Source organism: Zosterops lateralis, assembly GCF_965231275.1.
Source record: "Zosterops lateralis genome assembly, chromosome: 2".
Taxonomy (NCBI): domain Eukaryota; kingdom Metazoa; phylum Chordata; class Aves; order Passeriformes; family Zosteropidae; genus Zosterops; species Zosterops lateralis.
This window is the reverse complement of record NC_139763.1, coordinates 94,839,989-94,855,699: the sequence shown is the minus strand read 5'-3', so window position 1 is coordinate 94,855,699 and position 15,711 is coordinate 94,839,989. Positions and strand designations below refer to the sequence as shown.

The following is a 15,711-nucleotide window of genomic DNA, read 5'->3' as shown; positions in this document are numbered from 1 at the left end:
CAGACTTGCACAATACACCCTGAAATATTAAACAGCTTAGGAAGTGTTTAAATGACAATTAAGGCTCTTAAACTTGGGATCACTGCTTGGTACCAAAATCAAGGCACTGTGCTTGTGAACTGGCCAGTGCTGCAAACAAGGCAGCCCCTTGCAAAAGAACACTGGTTTTACACTTTCCATATGGAATGATGTGATCTGCATCATTAGCAAATATGGTTTGCATAAACAGCTCTTCCCTCTCCTCCTCCCATCCAAACTTTCCTGGCACAGTTAGCTAGAAACTGTTCTCTGGGTGGCCAAGTTCACAGCAGTGGGTAAGGGTCAGCTGACAGTCAGGTCTGTCTGCCCTGTGGACAAGCTGTCACCCTACAGAGTACTGCCAACAAAAAAGCTCTGGGTTCCTGCTTAGGCAAAAAGAGGTGCAGTTCAGTTCTGTGCTTCCTTAGACGGAGGAGGACTCATGTCACTGCTGCAGCTCTGCATGTGAAAACGGCCTTGGCCTCAAACACACCCTGGGCTAGGCTTTGGTTATCTGGGCTTCATAGCCACCAGCCAAGACAGCCCTACAGAGGCTTGAGGGGAATGACTCCATGAAGTGCAACATCAAACTGTCAGATCAGCTTCCACCTATGCTTTGTTTGCAACAACAGTGACCACAGGGAGCTCCCTTTGCCTCTGAGACCCTCTGCACTTGGTAAGTCCCTTCCCCCTGGACTTGTTTCAGCCAGCAGGGAGATAGCACTGAACAGAACTGGTCTTGTTGTCTCCTTCCCATCTCTGACTCTTCTGTCATGTTTGGAAGTTGGGGAGAATTTCAGCTACTATCCTGCGTAGCTGGTTCCTTCTTTCTTCTCTTTCCCTTTCCTTCTTCATCAGTAATGGGTACTGTCTCCATGCCTTGAATGCGTTCAGTGTAAGTCTCCTGAAAGAAATTAGGGACACAAGGAACAAAGTGACAACATGCAAATGTGTATGTGACATAAGAGGCAATCAAAAGAGAACTTCTGTTCGAAGGGGGAATTCAGATCTTGAGGATTTGTCCTTTGCTGTTAGTCAGGGCTGTCACATGTTAAGCATCTACGTACAGACCATTTCACTGGTATGTCAATCATGCTGGGGAAAAATAACATATTGCCCTTTTCTATTCCTCTCCACCAAGAATTTTGCTCTTCTCTCTGACAGGATTTATTAGCTGGTGTTTGCTTAGCACTCTAAAGATGAAAGAGGTTTTCTGAAGAATAAACAGGGCCTCTGAAAGAAGTTTCTTTAGGAAAAATGCAGGCTCATTTGGTCCAAACCAACCCCTTGGAAGTGCAGGCAGCTAGGCTCCAATTCTTATCTGATTTTAACCACCTCATCAAAGGTGCCCTTGCCCTTTGATAAGGGCAATAGGGAACCACAGTCCTGTCTAAAGAAGAGTTTGTTATGGCAAGGTCTGTGCTGCCTTTTGCAAGTGGGGAAAGAGATAAGGAAGAATGTCAGGTGATTATGCTCCTAATAGGGGGTCATACGTAGAACAAATACAGTCTCTTCCTGGTTTGACTTTCCCCTGGTTACTCCAGTTTGCTGGCTTGTTAATGTCAAGCTGTGCACTATTCAGACCTTACCGACACAGCAAGCTACAACAGGTTTGCTCTACAACATAAGAGGTGAATTTAATTTCATTCTTCCTCCAAGGTGCTGCAGATCCTGTTGGGGCTGTGCAGAGGCACAGCCTATTCATGACTGCATGCAGCTACCATGCTTCCATGATGAGGCAGGTGAACAGACTTCTGTTTTCTGCTGACCTTTGACAATAGTTTTTTCTTCCTGCTAGAATGCATTTAATGGGACAAGGAGTGGACTGGGTGTGTCCAGCTCCAGTCGTGACTGGCAGAACTGAGTGCTCTAGTTTTTGCTGCCAAGTCAGGCTGGTGATGGCATAAATGTAAAGACTCCTTAAGTAGGATTTCTAGTTGATCAACTTTGGATTTGTGAACTAAATATCTGCTGTGGACAAAAAAGTACTATGTAATTCCTACACAATCATTTGGCTTGCTATAATTGTACTTAAAGATTTTCCTAAGGCAGCTTTTAGCAGAGGCTGCATGGCCAGATCTGCTAATCAGCTTAGAAAGTTTCAGCTTCTTATCCTTACTTAGGCTTTCACTGTATTCTCTTTTTTTTCAGATTTAAAAGTCCTGTGAAGGGTGCCATTACACTTTCTTTTCCAGGCTGCATGGAAACTTAGCATAAACCTCTGCTGAGGCTGTCTGCGCATATCACAGAAGCAAAACACCAGCAGTGTAAAACCTGTTTCATGTGTTCCTGGGGAGCAGCTGACCTGTCAAAAGTAGTTCCTAAAATAATCTGCAGGGTATATTAAACTAAAGTAAAAAGAACCGATAGTAAGGGAACTGGAGTAAGTGCTAGAACTGCTACAACACTTACTTGTTACTGTGTTCAGCAGCAATCTTCAGCTTCGCCCATAAGGCCCTTTTTTCCTCCATGACATGATCAAACCATGCCCAGAAGCACTTCCTCATGAGGCAGACTGTGTGGAAGGTACTTGCTCTCTCCTCCTCAGCAGAGAGATAATCCTTGTACTGGGGAGGACAAAGAAACAGGTGAGAAAGGCTTTTTTTTTTTTTTTTCTTCTTTTCTCTCCCAACCTCTGGCCTAATAAATAAAATGGTGCTGAGACTGTGGCAGTGAAGGGTAGTGGGCACAGGAGTGGAGGAAAATCAGCAGGGAGCAGGATGAGAGAGTGGATGGTGGAGGAGCAGTGTGTAAGAGAAAATTCTGTGTGGAAGAGAGTGATGGAGAGTGAGAAGCTGAGAGAAGGTCTCAGAAAAAGGGAATAATGTTGCTGGAATGGGGATAGCATAACTCTGCAAAGGTTGTATTTGTGAATTGCACTGTGGTGAGGGGAAGGCATGGTATCATTTCCCTACTGTGGTGCAGACCAACCTTTAGCCAGTTCCTGAAGCCCCATCTCAGTAACATATGGGAATAGAAGTCCTCAGCCCGAGACATCTTCTCCCTGAGACTCTGCTGGGTGTCCTGCAGCCAACTCCTCAGGCATTTCCTCTGCAGGCCCAAGCTGTGGTGCCTTTGTGCCACCTGAGTGAAGACATCAGCTGGTTACCTGAATTGGTGACTGCCTAAGTAAAAAGCCACAGAAAATTTGGTGCACTAGAAAATCATCTCAGCTTTTTGGGGCTGCTCAAATCCAGATTTCTGACAGGTGGAGTAACATACAGGATCCCACAAAGAGGGGTCAGCGTAAGGAACAAGACCAGTCTCTCTACCTGGCCACTGCTGCATCACTTCCAGAGAAAAGCCATTTGAATGAGATGCTCAGTTTAACTGACTGTGAATGGGGCAGAGGCATGGCCTGTAACAGCTTAGTCCAAGCCTGTCCATAATGCTGACCAGCGGGGTGGACATATGGAACAGCTTGTATCCATCTACTTCTTCCCAGCTGGAGGCCTGTGTGCATTTGGTCAAGTACTGTGAGTAGCTGCAGTTCCAGTGACTTAAATGGAAGCTTTCCAATTTAGCCCTGGGCTCTGGCTGGATCTTCAGGATACAGCTGAGTGTTATCAGTCTCTCCTGATAAGGGATGCCAACTCAGTCACGTGTGGAAATGTTTCATTAGCAATATTCCTCCATCGAGGTCTTGGAAGCTGCCACTTGCTGTTCTGCACTGAGGATAAGGCCAGGATAGAATAGATTGTTGGATTATCACCTGTAGTGTCCTGCCACCAGCAGTGGCCGATCTGTACCAACAATTTCAAGGAAAGTGAAAGCCCTGATGATAAACTGGGGTTAAGTCCTGCAGCTGAAGTTGCCTGGTGGCATCTCACTGATAAGTGTTGCTGTGGAGTAAGAGAACTGGCAGGTGCATGTCATATAACATTAAATTTTTTCCTGTTTAATCAGCTATAAATGAGGATGCCATCCCTGTGGGATTTTTAATGGCTTTTCATGATTATTGTCAGATGGACTGATTTAAAGAACTAATATAAGGTAGGGTATGCAAGGAGAGTTTTTGCTTTTTCCATCTCTACCTGGCCTAAAAGCCTATTAAGGCTTCTGCTAAGTGCTGCATCTACTTTTTCCCTTCCTCCTATGGCAGCAGTCATTTCCTTTACTCTCAGCACTTACCAGTAGGTTTTCCTTGGCTTGCTCCCTCAGCCTTTTCCATGGCACTATTCCCAGCTTTCTGAGAAGGACTTTCTCATAGTGATCTCTAGCCTTTTTCTGGAGCTGCTGCTCTTTCTCCAGCCTCTTCTGCTTCTCCAGTTCTTTCTGCAATATAAAAAACAGTAGTTTTAATTCCCTCAGGATAAAGAGCCTATTAAGCAATGATAATAAATTATCATATTGGAGCTGGAGGTTCTGACCTGACAGGAAATAGGGATCTGCATCATCTAGCACTGCAGACTAGACATGACCCCATGCAGTAGAACCTGTGTCCTAAAGCAAATTGTCCTCTGGGAGATGATGATATACCTGGAGACACTCCCTTGGGCTGTGTATCAGCACTGCAGCTTGGAATTACTGTAACAGACATGACACCTGTGGCTACCACAAGTGCTGATGTAGCAGGAACCTCCTTTGATGTCCAAAACATGTCCAGAAATGATTCTGAGTTTATGCATGGACCCTACCACTTAATCTACCATAAATACCAGGGCAGGGATGTGAGTATTTCCTAATTGTATAACACACTTCTGACTGATACTCAGGGATGAATGTCAAACATTCTAAGACTCTCAACAGCAGTAGAACAGTAGTTGTAGGTTGAATTCCTGTAGGATTTTAAATGCGCTATTTGGGTTATTAGGACAACTCATTTCTAAGTAACAATAATGAAGTGCAGCTATTCCTAGGTTAGATCCAAGGGGAAAAGGTGCCCTTGATATAAGTGTCAGGCTTGTTTACTTCTGAATCATGTGTTTGTGACTGGTATCACTGTGTACATTGGAGGGGTGACAAGAGTGGAAGGAATCTGAGAGTAGACTGAACATGCTCCCACTGTGAGGGGCTTATGTGGCTGTATCTCAGCAGAGATGTCCAGCAGCTGGGACTTCTAGTCCTGCTGAGGAGACACTTCATAGCACGTCTGGGACACAGCCCTTCCCCTGACACTGCCAGAAAGGGGGCAGATTGTGAGTCTGTATTGTGGGTGCTGTGCTGTGCAACTCTGCTCTACGAATGCAGACCTTCAGTTCACATTACTCTGGCTGCTGACTGGGTACCAGTGGGTAATGGATCTTCTTCCCTATCCCTGCTAAAGGGGAAGAAACAGGTGAGGCATTTGGTCACCAGCTTCTGCTGCCTTCTCTCCTCCCGGCGCTTTTCCTGCTGTGCTTCCTTTTCCTCGGCTTCCTTCCTCTGTCGTGCTTCCTCTTCAGCCTTCAGTTGGGCCTTGAAATGGAGAAAGGTGAAATTCAATTTGTTTCATGTGACCTTTTCCATGAACACAGATCTTTAAACTTTCCTAGTATTCCTCTAATATTGACCAGCACCTGAAACTTCAGCAGGTGAAGTTTCACATACTAGACGTGATCTGTGCTCAAGAATGAACTGTGGAAGGGACAGGGAGGAGGGACCATCCTTTTTATTCCCTATATACATATCTCTATTTATCTATCGATTTTTCTATGCATGTACACAAAAATCTTTCTTTGCCTTAAGTTATAGTATTTGTTCACTCTTCCTCTAAAAAAATGTAAACCATACACCAAGTCATTTATTGAGAACTTGATTACTGAAGTCAGTTCTGAATCTCTAGGCAACTGCTCTCAAGTTTCATTTCCATATGCAAAGCAGTATTACAGGTACCCAAACATTTCTTTCCCCAGATACTGAAGATTCTTCCTTGGACACTTTATAATGCTAATGCAATTTACTAGCAATGTTTCACTAACAGTTTAATATCCTGACTTGAAGAAGGCTCCTCTGTTGGATGTATATCACAGAATTTGTGTATTAACTATACATTGTCAGTATCTTCCCTCTTCAGCAGAGATTTTCCAGAAAGTTGCAAATTTTTACCAGGTGAGACTGCATATCCTCAAGCTGCATATGACCAGAGAGGAAAGGCAGGGAGGGAACCCCACCACTGCCAGGTCCCTGTGTGTATTTCCACCCTTACCATTCTCAGCAAAGACAAGCTACAGTCATGGGGTAGGTGTGAAAAAAGTGTTGGGGATGATAAGGGAGGCTGCTTCTAGAACTGCAACTTCAAGATGAAGTGCCTGCCTATGATACAGCAGGGCTGGTGCTGCAAAAGCAGCAGTAACCACTTCTTTTGATGTGTGAGGGACATTTACTTTCTCACAAGTTATAAAACTCCTGCTTTGGATGAAGGGCCTTTTCTCAGTCCCCGACTCTGGGGTTAATCAGCTTTTCTTGTAACTGGAATGCTGTGAAAGACGCTTTATTTCATTTTCCACTTCCCTTACCAATTTTTCCTCTGCTTTTCGTTGTTTGGCTTCTTCTATTTTCTTCTTCTGTTCTGCCCGCTGAATCGCTCTCTCCTCCATCCCTACAGAAACAAAGGACACAAGGCTTAGTGGGAATGAGCTATGGTGTAATGGCTCAAGTTTGGTGAACAAGGATACATCACTCTATGCCAGGCTCCCACTGCCCTGGCAATGCCCGCACAAAGGGAGCTGCTCCCTCCTGCCCCTTGCAGCTGGCAGTGTCATGAACAAGGAGCCCATAAACGTCTGTGAGATGACTCAGGAGCATGGTACCTTCTCTCCACCCTCCTTGACAGTCACAACCATAAGGCTCGGTTATGAATGAAGCTGTGCTCAGAGGGTTTGTCCCTCCCTGCCTTTCCTGATTGAGGGCTGAGGCTCAGGGCACATGATTTAGCAGCAATTGCTCTGAGGTCTCCAGTAAGCTCTAACTGCTTATTTAAAAGCAATTTCATGACAGTGTCATTGTCACAGTGACATACAGGTACTTGGTCCCACTGGTAAGAAATTCCTGCTTAATGCTTTTTTTGGAAAATAAATTTCAATTGAATGATCTTGCTGGCCGTCAGCAAAGGTGTTACATACACAACATGCAGAGGAATTGGGAACCTGTGCTTGCTTCCTCTGCAGTTGCAAACAAAGCACAGCCTGAAGCAATCAATAACTGGGAGGTATTGAAGTGTTTTGACCACAGTATGTTTCCTCAGATTCTTTTCTCTGCTCAGCTGTCCCAGGATTCTCTGCCAAGGGAAACACATTCAATGATAATTTCTTCACTGAATTTTTTTTTGGGATCTTAAACACAAGTACTTGAATGCTCTGCAAAATATGCTTTCTGTCTCTAAGGTGTAAAGAGTTCAGGCAAGTCAGGGTGAATGATGGCTTGGACTAGGTAGCATTGCAGCTGAACATAGGTAGTGAAAGACAACTACTAATGCCCAACTGTCATGGCCTAAAGGGTCTGCTGATCCCAAAACTATCAAAACATCACAATGATCATATTCCAGACAACCTTTCATACAGTCACTACCCTGCATTGATACAGCAGAACTTGACCTAGAGATATAACAGAACCCTGATCCTAGCTGAGTGACAAAAAGGCTATGTTGCATGTTTATTGTGTTCCAGCGTGGCCAGAGAAGGGGAGATACCTCACAAAAGGCAGGGATCTGGAGTTCCTTCCCCAGCCTGGCTCTTGTTGTCTCACAAAACCTTGGCTAGGCACTTAAGTTCCTCTGAAATCTCAACACTTCTGTCAAAGTTGGATGAAAATGACTGGCTAGTTGAAGTGTTACTGGGATGCATAATGAAGGGAATGAGACTGATGGCAAAAAACCCTGTACAGCTTCTCTGAGTCTTGTCACAGCACAGACAACCACAGGTGTTAGGAATAAGTGCCACAACAGTGTACTAAGTGTGGACATGAGGGGTGTGCAGTGTCCCAGGTTTTACAGATGCCTGACTCAGACAGAAAAACAGCTCACCCTCTTCTCTCACAGCGCTTGTCGGACTGGGAAGGAAAGTGCAAAATTTTACTTGCACACTATCATCAACCTGCAAAGCTGAGGCAAAGACAGACATTTCCATACAAGCTGTTGAGAAAAAGTTGTCTGGAATGGTGTTTGCTATCTAGAACCATACCTTTCAGTATGGGATGAGGTGAGGTCAGCCGGCTCGGGGGCCTCCTGCCTTGCACTGCTGCCCTTGTGTTTTCTGGCCTATGAGAATCAGGTGAGCTGTGGAAGAAAACAGTAAGGAAATTCTTCAGTAAATGTAGTCAAACTCTGTCTCACACCAACCACCTATGGCCTTGTAGTTTCTGTTCTCCATTGTGCTGCATTATCCCTGACACACCTTTCTTCTGCTTCAAATGGGACTGATGATGCATCCTTGCCCAGGAATTCCCCTGAGTTCCAGGGCTTCTGCATGGTCTAAAACACATAGGATGAGGCTCTCTTTTTTCATAACTAAGTAAATCCCCACTGCTACTATGGGGGACACTGGTGTTGCTGTTTCTAAGGATCCTGCATGGAACACCTGATGTTGAGCCAGTGCAGGGAGGGAGAAGGAGAGAGAACTGAAGCCAGTCTGATACTTCCTTTGAGGCTAAGTCACAGCTAAGAGAAACAGCAGATAGCACTAGTACGACTGAATGTGTCTGGCAAATTCTGGCTCAACTCGAGTGGGAATGAGACATGATGACTGACCCTGCTTTATTGAGGGTATATACCTCAAAGGGGTTGTTGTCTTGCATCTGGATTGTTTTTCCTCCATGGTTTGAGATACAGAATTGTTAAACATCTGGGTTACAGCCACAGCTTGTGCTGCCTCTTCTTTATCTCTGTTCAGCTTCTGATTCTCCTGCAGTTTAAGGATCAGCTCTTGCTGTTTCTGAAGCTGCTGCCTCTGCTCCTCAATCACACGTTGCTGGAAGGCGTGACGGTGCTCAAAACGACTACCGTAAGCAGGAGATGTCTTTGGGCTGGGTGCCTGAAAATGCTGGAGGACTGTGGCTATTTGATTCCTGTACGTAGCCTGGTCCTGGGCACTCAGGGTTGCATGTTTAATGGTAATCTCCCAGGCACATTTGGGGGTTCTGTAGAAATGAGATGTGTGAACAACATCCCAACAAGACTGGTCTCTGGTCTGATCAGGCTCTTTCTGTATGAGACAAGTTTCAGTTGGCTAGGAGAAAAACAAAAAGAAATGAGGAAAATTTGGCATTGATTAAAATCAAACACTCTTCTGCCCTTCCTGCATAGTGTTTTTTTTAAATGCAAATCTAGTGACATGCCTGGGAATTAGGGTAATCTCAGCTATCTTTATCCAGTCGGGCCAGAGGGGCCCCATTATGCACAAAATGGAGGCTGTGGAAAAGAACTCTTAAGGAGCTGAGTGCCAATTCACCAGGAGGAAAAAATCCTGATTAGGCAAGAGCTTTGGGAGGAATACATTCTGACCACTTTGTTAGGGAGCACATCTTAGGACAGCTCATTTCTCAGGGATTAGCACACTCCCTTTGGAGCTGCGCTGTCCCTGCTCAGCACTCAGATGGAGAATAAAAATAAAACCAGTTGTTGAAGTGATCTACACAGCTGATCTACTGAACAGTCCCCTTCAGATGGAAGAGAACTCCACAAGGCACTGCTTCCTCATGCTTCTTTTCCAGCTTTGGTAAAGGTTACCACAAAACAGGTACACAGTGGGAAATGAAGCTGCACGTTTCTGACACATGGTCATTCTCTGAAGAGCCATCAGCTACAAGGTCTGCTTTGATTCCTAGGTCAAACCCTTAATTCAGTCCCATGCCTTGAGCACAAATTTTACCAGTGCAGCGGAAGAAAAATATGGGCCTACTAGGATAGTATAAGCACTGAAAGAAATCAACTTTTGCTCACACTTAAGCAAACAGAAAGCTTGACCTGTAATGTGTGTGTGAGCTCTAATACTGACATTAGAGCACTGATGTGGTACAGATTTAATAGATAGAAGGGAAGGTGGGGATCCAACCTGACAAATGACAATTTAAGAAAGCAACCTGTGATGCTCCTCTCTTACCTCCCTGTGATGTGCATTATCCTGAAACAGCCAGTGACAACCTTTTTTTCCCCCCCATAGTTAAAAGCATGAAAGCTGCACTGGCATGAAAAATATCTCTTGTCATGCAGTCAAGTTATTCTTTTTAAGTCTAAGCTGGCATCAAAGATGTAACTAATCTCTCAGTAAAAGTGATCTGGGGGTGGGATGCTCACTGCGACTCAGAGTACATGAAGGGTTGTTCTTTGGCAGCACTAGAGATTATTTTTAAAACTCATCCATTGTCCTTCACATTTGCCTCTGATTCTAGAGTTCTCTCCTGAACAGTTGCAGGCAGGTATTTGGGGGTCATCTTGGGAAAGCAGCATTATTCTGGGACAATGTACTCTTTATTTCAGACTGCATAAAGTAAGTACTTTCTAAGAGTTCTGCTATGCCAACAGGCAAAACTACGTGAGAAGGATTTACCTTGTCTTGCTGTAAATCTTGATGATGGTTTACTTCTGCTGTCCCAGGCTTGTTAGGCTCCAGTGGCCTGTCCCCACCTTTCCCCAGTGCCACAGCCTCCAGCAGCTGCTCCATCTTTCTCTTTGTCTGCTCCCTCTTCATCTGCAGCTCTCGCTTTTCCATCTCTGCTCGGCTCCAGTGCTGCCAGGCCAGAAAGCAGCAGCGCAGGAGGCGTCGCTGGTTGTGCTCCACAGCCAGTTGGGTTTTCCTGAATGAGAAAGAATTTGTGTCATGGCAGGAGTGAGGCTTCTGCCCAGGCATGACACCACATCAGTTCCTGAGTCTTTTTGCTGCTTAACTTTGAAGGCCCTCTGAAGCCGTACAGAGCTCCTCCAAGCAGGAGTGGGAGGGCGGAAAGGATGCCTGCTATTCTGAATTAAGTTTCACTAGTTCACACTTTGCAATTTCCTGTGGCATCTCTGGGATGCAGGATGGCTGCAGAAGAGGTATCGTGTTCCCTGGCCAGCTGCATATGGGGAAGTGACAGTTTCTCACCACTGCAGCCTGCCAGACACCTGCAAAGGGAAGTATTTTCTCTGGATGACAGGGAATTCATCCAACAGACTCCTTAATGAAAGGCACTGGCCAAAATGATCTCTGCTATACTTCTACTGGAACAGCAAATATATTAATCAGGAATAAATTTGGAAACTCATATTCTCTGGAGTCCAAAGCGAGCCAGGGTGAGTTTTCTAGGAAAGATACCTACAGAGACTGAGACACAGGCTTGTTGGAAAGTGCTAAAGCTCTTGTTTATATCTGTCCTCCTTTTCATCTGTGCCACAACGCCTCTGGCAGACTGCAGGCAGTGTAGCAATTTTCTCAAATAGCTGCTGTTTCCCTCCTGCTGGATAACTGACAAGCTCCTTTTACAGTCCCTGATCACTGCTCTGCCCAAGTACAGCTGCAGGAGGAGGAATTCCACAATAAAGGGGCACTACCTGTTTTGATCTTGGAGATGAACTTCCAATTGCCGTGTCTTCTGCTCTACTTTCTGGGCCCAAGTATAGTTTCTCCAAGCTCGCAGGGCCTTCAGTTGGCATCTCCAGTCAGCAAGGGCTCTGGCTTTTCCCATTTTAATTCTGTGCTCCAGAATGACTTTCAGCCAAGCAGAGAAATGTCGTTGCAAGCACTGCATGGAAGAGTTTCAGAAAACCAATGAGTGAGATACAGCCTGTCACAGAAATCCTGATCCTCTCTGCCCTTTGCCTATTCTAACCTTCCTTTTTGAGGTTCTTTTTAGAATCCTCATTTTCAACAATTATCTTGAGAATTTAAAAAAAAAAAAAAAGTATTGCAGAGCATGTGCAGGTCTTCTACAAAAAGCAGAAAGGGTCTAGAAAGAGACATTGTATCAAGGGGCTCTACACTTTGGAGTGAAATGCACTTAGTTCACCAGGTATGAACAACTGAAATGGATGAGAAACATACAATTTCTAGAGACAGGGAAAATACTTTCAAATCTTGAAAACGTCTAAGATGCTACAGGTAAGAACACATTTGTGAATAACTGCTGCTTTAAAAAAAATCAACTTAGACAAAAATCAAGACACTTCCTAGAGTGAATTTATGACATGGCCTCAGCTCATCCTTGTTCCAGCAGGAAGCCAAACCTTTCCCCTATTGTGTAATTAGACTCGCTGCCTTTGGGAGTAAATTACATTGTACAGAGCAGCAATTTGCTATCTAATCTACCCCATAATTCTAGCCCTTTCACTGCAGACACTGTTCATTTTGATCCTCCAAGTGGGTCAACTTACAGGACTCTGCTGCTCCCCTTTTGTCATAGTGCCTTGTGTTAATTGCATTCCTCTCTCACTGAAATCTTCAAATGGAGACTTACAAAAAGTCAATGCATTAGCTGTTTCTTTCTGCTTTAGGAAAGTAATCAAAATGCCACTATTGCTTAGCTCAGCCAAGCTATGTCTTCTCACATGATGCCAGTCCTGAATTGTTCTGTGGTTTCCTACAGGCTTATCTTCACAGCTTAGACTGTGCTGGAGAGAGGTTGTGTACTGCTAAACAGCAGCCAAGCCCAAATCCAGCAGATGGGCAGATGGACTGAGCTGTGAGGAGAATCACCATCAAATCTACAGGATTCTTCTGCTGAAAAAAACCCTAGATGTAGATAAGTAGACATCAACGATGATGACTGCTCTATTAATTTAAAACATTATGTGATGGATGGCATTCATTGCTGCACTAAGGAAATTTATCTCCTTTGCTGAGACTGCCCATATAAAATTATTCAGTACTAAAAGACTCTTTAGTTGTGAGTATGTGATACACATTTAACCCACAGCTGAGCATGGTATCAGAATAATGAAGGTGAAACAAAAAGGTTCCTGCTAGGAATTATTAAAGTTTGTTTGCCTTGAAAGAGCTGCTGCAGTAACACAGAATATCCTACTGGTGTGCATCAACTCTCAGAGCCACAGCTCAAAATTCATCCCAGGCTGCAGCATTTCTGTCCTCTCCCTGTTCCTGAACTAGAGTGTGCAAGGCAATCTTTAAAATGCCTTTCCATGCACACAATAAGGGCTTCTCAGGCCTTTTTTCTGCCACTTTACCCCTTTATTTCCTTCCTTGAGGGAAAAAAAATCTCACTCCACCTCCTCCTGTACATCTCCTTATTCTTTGATTGCAGAAGCCTTTATGGTCTCATCTGTCTGGAGAGTCATGTATTTTCCACAATTCTAAGTGAAATGTCCCACTGAATACATTTGAGGCACGGGCCCAGTGGGGTTGGCACCTGAGGATTTCTTGCTCCTAGTCTTACAAGACACTTTTGGCCCTGCTTTTCTATTTTCCTGGTATCAGGAGGTCTTCAAAAAAGTAAAAAATTCTGCATAACCAGGACTTTTTATGGCAGGTTTGCAAATGGTAGCCAAGGGCAGGTAGCTCAGAGTTTCAGATAAAGAAAGGTGATGCTCACTCTCTGCTTGCTGGTGTGAATCCTGAGCAGCAACTCCTGGGTCCTTCTCTCTTTCTCCTCTCCTTGCTCTTCTCTTTTCAGAACCAGGGGTGGTGACACAGCAGACACCTCCTGCACTGACAGCTTCTGAGTTTTTTCTTGTCTATTCCCCTCCCTGCAAAGTGAACAAACACACAGATCTAATATTGTGATATACAATCTAATACCTTCTCTTTTTGGCAAATTGTAAGAGAACCACCTCTACAGCTTAGAAATCTGCTGATTATTTTAACTCAACCTTCTTAAAAACTGCCTCTGTAATGGTCTGGGAGCCCAGAGATTAGCCAGTCTGGTGCATTTCCTAAACATAGAAGGCAGAAGAAAATAGTAAATTATTTCAGTAAATATTTCATTAAAGCACTTGAATAAGATTTACAATCACACGGTTGCCTAAGTAAATAAATGGCATCCCTGAAAGTGACATCTCTGTGACAATACAAGCTCAGCAGAAGAACAAAATGTCGTCTGCAGAATTCTCAGCCAAGAATGCTCTTTATTCTCTCATAGTAGGGAAAGTATTGTAAGTGCTAGACTTTCAACACAGACGTTTTTTCTTTTATTTCTCTCTGTGTACTGGCTTTCATGTGGCATTAGATGCTAACAAGGCTGGATGTAGCCACAGAGTGGATGGAGAGAATGCACAGTGGTGCAAACACACTGCTGCTTTGTGATTCAGTGCACACACTGTAATGGCTGAGGGGAGGATAACACTGTTCTTATCCCACCTTCTCACTCGTGAAAAACTCTGTCACTGATGTTGGTTACAGAGGACTAAAAGGTTTTGGGAGAGTTCAAAGTCAGTAACAGCTGTTTTGTTTGGGATCACCACCACTCTTATATCAAACAAAAGGACCTTTAAGTGGTTTCATCTCTCCACACCCCCCCCACTCTTCCTTACATTCTCCAAACTTTTGCCACAGTGTGCTCCTTCTCAGCCATTTCCTTTCGCAGCTTCACTATTTCCCTCTGGATCTCCTCCTCCTCCTTCTTAGCCTGCAGGGCCTTCCTTCTGTCCTCCTCCTGTGCTCGGAGCCTGGCTTCAGACAGAATTGCTTTCTTCAGGGACTCCTCTTGTCTCTGAAGCTCTAAGGCCTTCTGATGCCTCATTCGGTTTTCTTTCACCTGGGCAAGAGAAAATTGGCAAAAGTCAAAGCAAACACAAAAGGCTGAAGAATTTGAAGTTCACTGTACACTGCCAGGGTGGGTCACAATCCACCTTTGACATTAAGCACGAAACCCTATCCATAGTGAGCACTGACTGGAGAGACTGTGCCCTTGACTACCAAAATACTCCATGTGAAAGAGTGAAATTAAATCAATATTCCTTAATGGGAGCAAACTCAGAACTGACTGCTGTGGCAGGACTTCTTGTCAGTCTTCAGAAAAAGGGGGAAAACCTCAACAGTTTTAGTGGAAGCTGACTGTGCAGCTACTGCTGAATGGCTGATGTGCCCATGGAAATGCAGTAAAGTTGCAGCTGAACTGTGGAAAAGTATCTTTGGGTAGTTGCTTCCAAGTCAGAGATTATTGCAGGCTCTGAGAAAATACTGGGGAGGTATCACTGAGCATTTACTCTAATCCTATAATCCTCCACCTTATTCCATTTAACTGAGTTGCCTTGCCTGCTCACCTGCTTGTGTCTGAGCTCCATGATTATTCGTGGATCTGCAGGTTGTTTTTTTTCCTTGATCTCTTCAAGTCTAAGGTGTTTTGCTATCCCAGAGTTCACAGCTTCGCTCTGCAAAAGATCCTGGAGGTATTTCTGGACAGAGGAACTTTCCATTTCACATTCCAGATAACTGCACAAGTCTGAAATGAGAAATTCAGATTATCTCAGGCTAGTTTGAAATGAATAAACCCTTCTGTCTCAGATCACAAAGCCTAATGTAATTAAAGGGATCACTTCCCTAGACTGTGAATGCATTTCTGATGAACGCGGACACACTGACTGCACTCCATTTATCCCCAGAGCCTTAATCAGTCTCCCATTGAACACGCTAGAGCAGTAACGATCCATTTTTTACTGTCTTGCCTCTGAGCATCTCAAACGGCTGTATAAACCTGGCAGGCCTCAAAAATACCTGTTCACAAAAGAAAAAAAATTCTCTTTCACAAAGGGAGACATTGAATTTTTATGAGGTGCTTTTATGCAGCCCTACAGCAAGATGTTGTAAGATCTGGGGGACAAAAATTATCACATATAATCTTGCTTCTACT

At 44.3% G+C, this 15,711-nt stretch overlaps 1 protein-coding gene across 6 annotated transcripts in view; it reads right to left on the bottom strand.

Moving 5' to 3' along the window:
* Positions 1-621: 621 nt before the first annotated feature.
* Positions 622-15,711, bottom strand: part of CCDC191 (coiled-coil domain containing 191) — a 19,892-nt gene continuing 4,802 nt past the window's right edge. For all 6 annotated transcript variants that reach the window (XM_083884702.1, XM_083884703.1, XM_083884707.1 and 3 more), the window contains 13 exons: positions 15,125-15,303; positions 14,393-14,616; positions 13,456-13,609; positions 11,462-11,652; positions 10,482-10,728; positions 8,707-9,161; positions 8,118-8,212; positions 6,456-6,538; positions 5,314-5,415; positions 4,150-4,293; positions 2,950-3,102; positions 2,431-2,585; positions 622-922 (listed from right to left, as the gene is read on the bottom strand). In XM_083884702.1, coding sequence (XP_083740828.1) covers positions 790-922; positions 2,431-2,585; positions 2,950-3,102; positions 4,150-4,293; positions 5,314-5,415; positions 6,456-6,538; positions 8,118-8,212; positions 8,707-9,161; positions 10,482-10,728; positions 11,462-11,652; positions 13,456-13,609; positions 14,393-14,616; positions 15,125-15,303 — 2,315 coding nt within the window. In that variant the 3' untranslated portion in view covers positions 622-789. The remainder of the gene's footprint in view (positions 923-2,430; positions 2,586-2,949; positions 3,103-4,149; positions 4,294-5,313; positions 5,416-6,455; positions 6,539-8,117; positions 8,213-8,706; positions 9,162-10,481; positions 10,729-11,461; positions 11,653-13,455; positions 13,610-14,392; positions 14,617-15,124; positions 15,304-15,711) is intronic.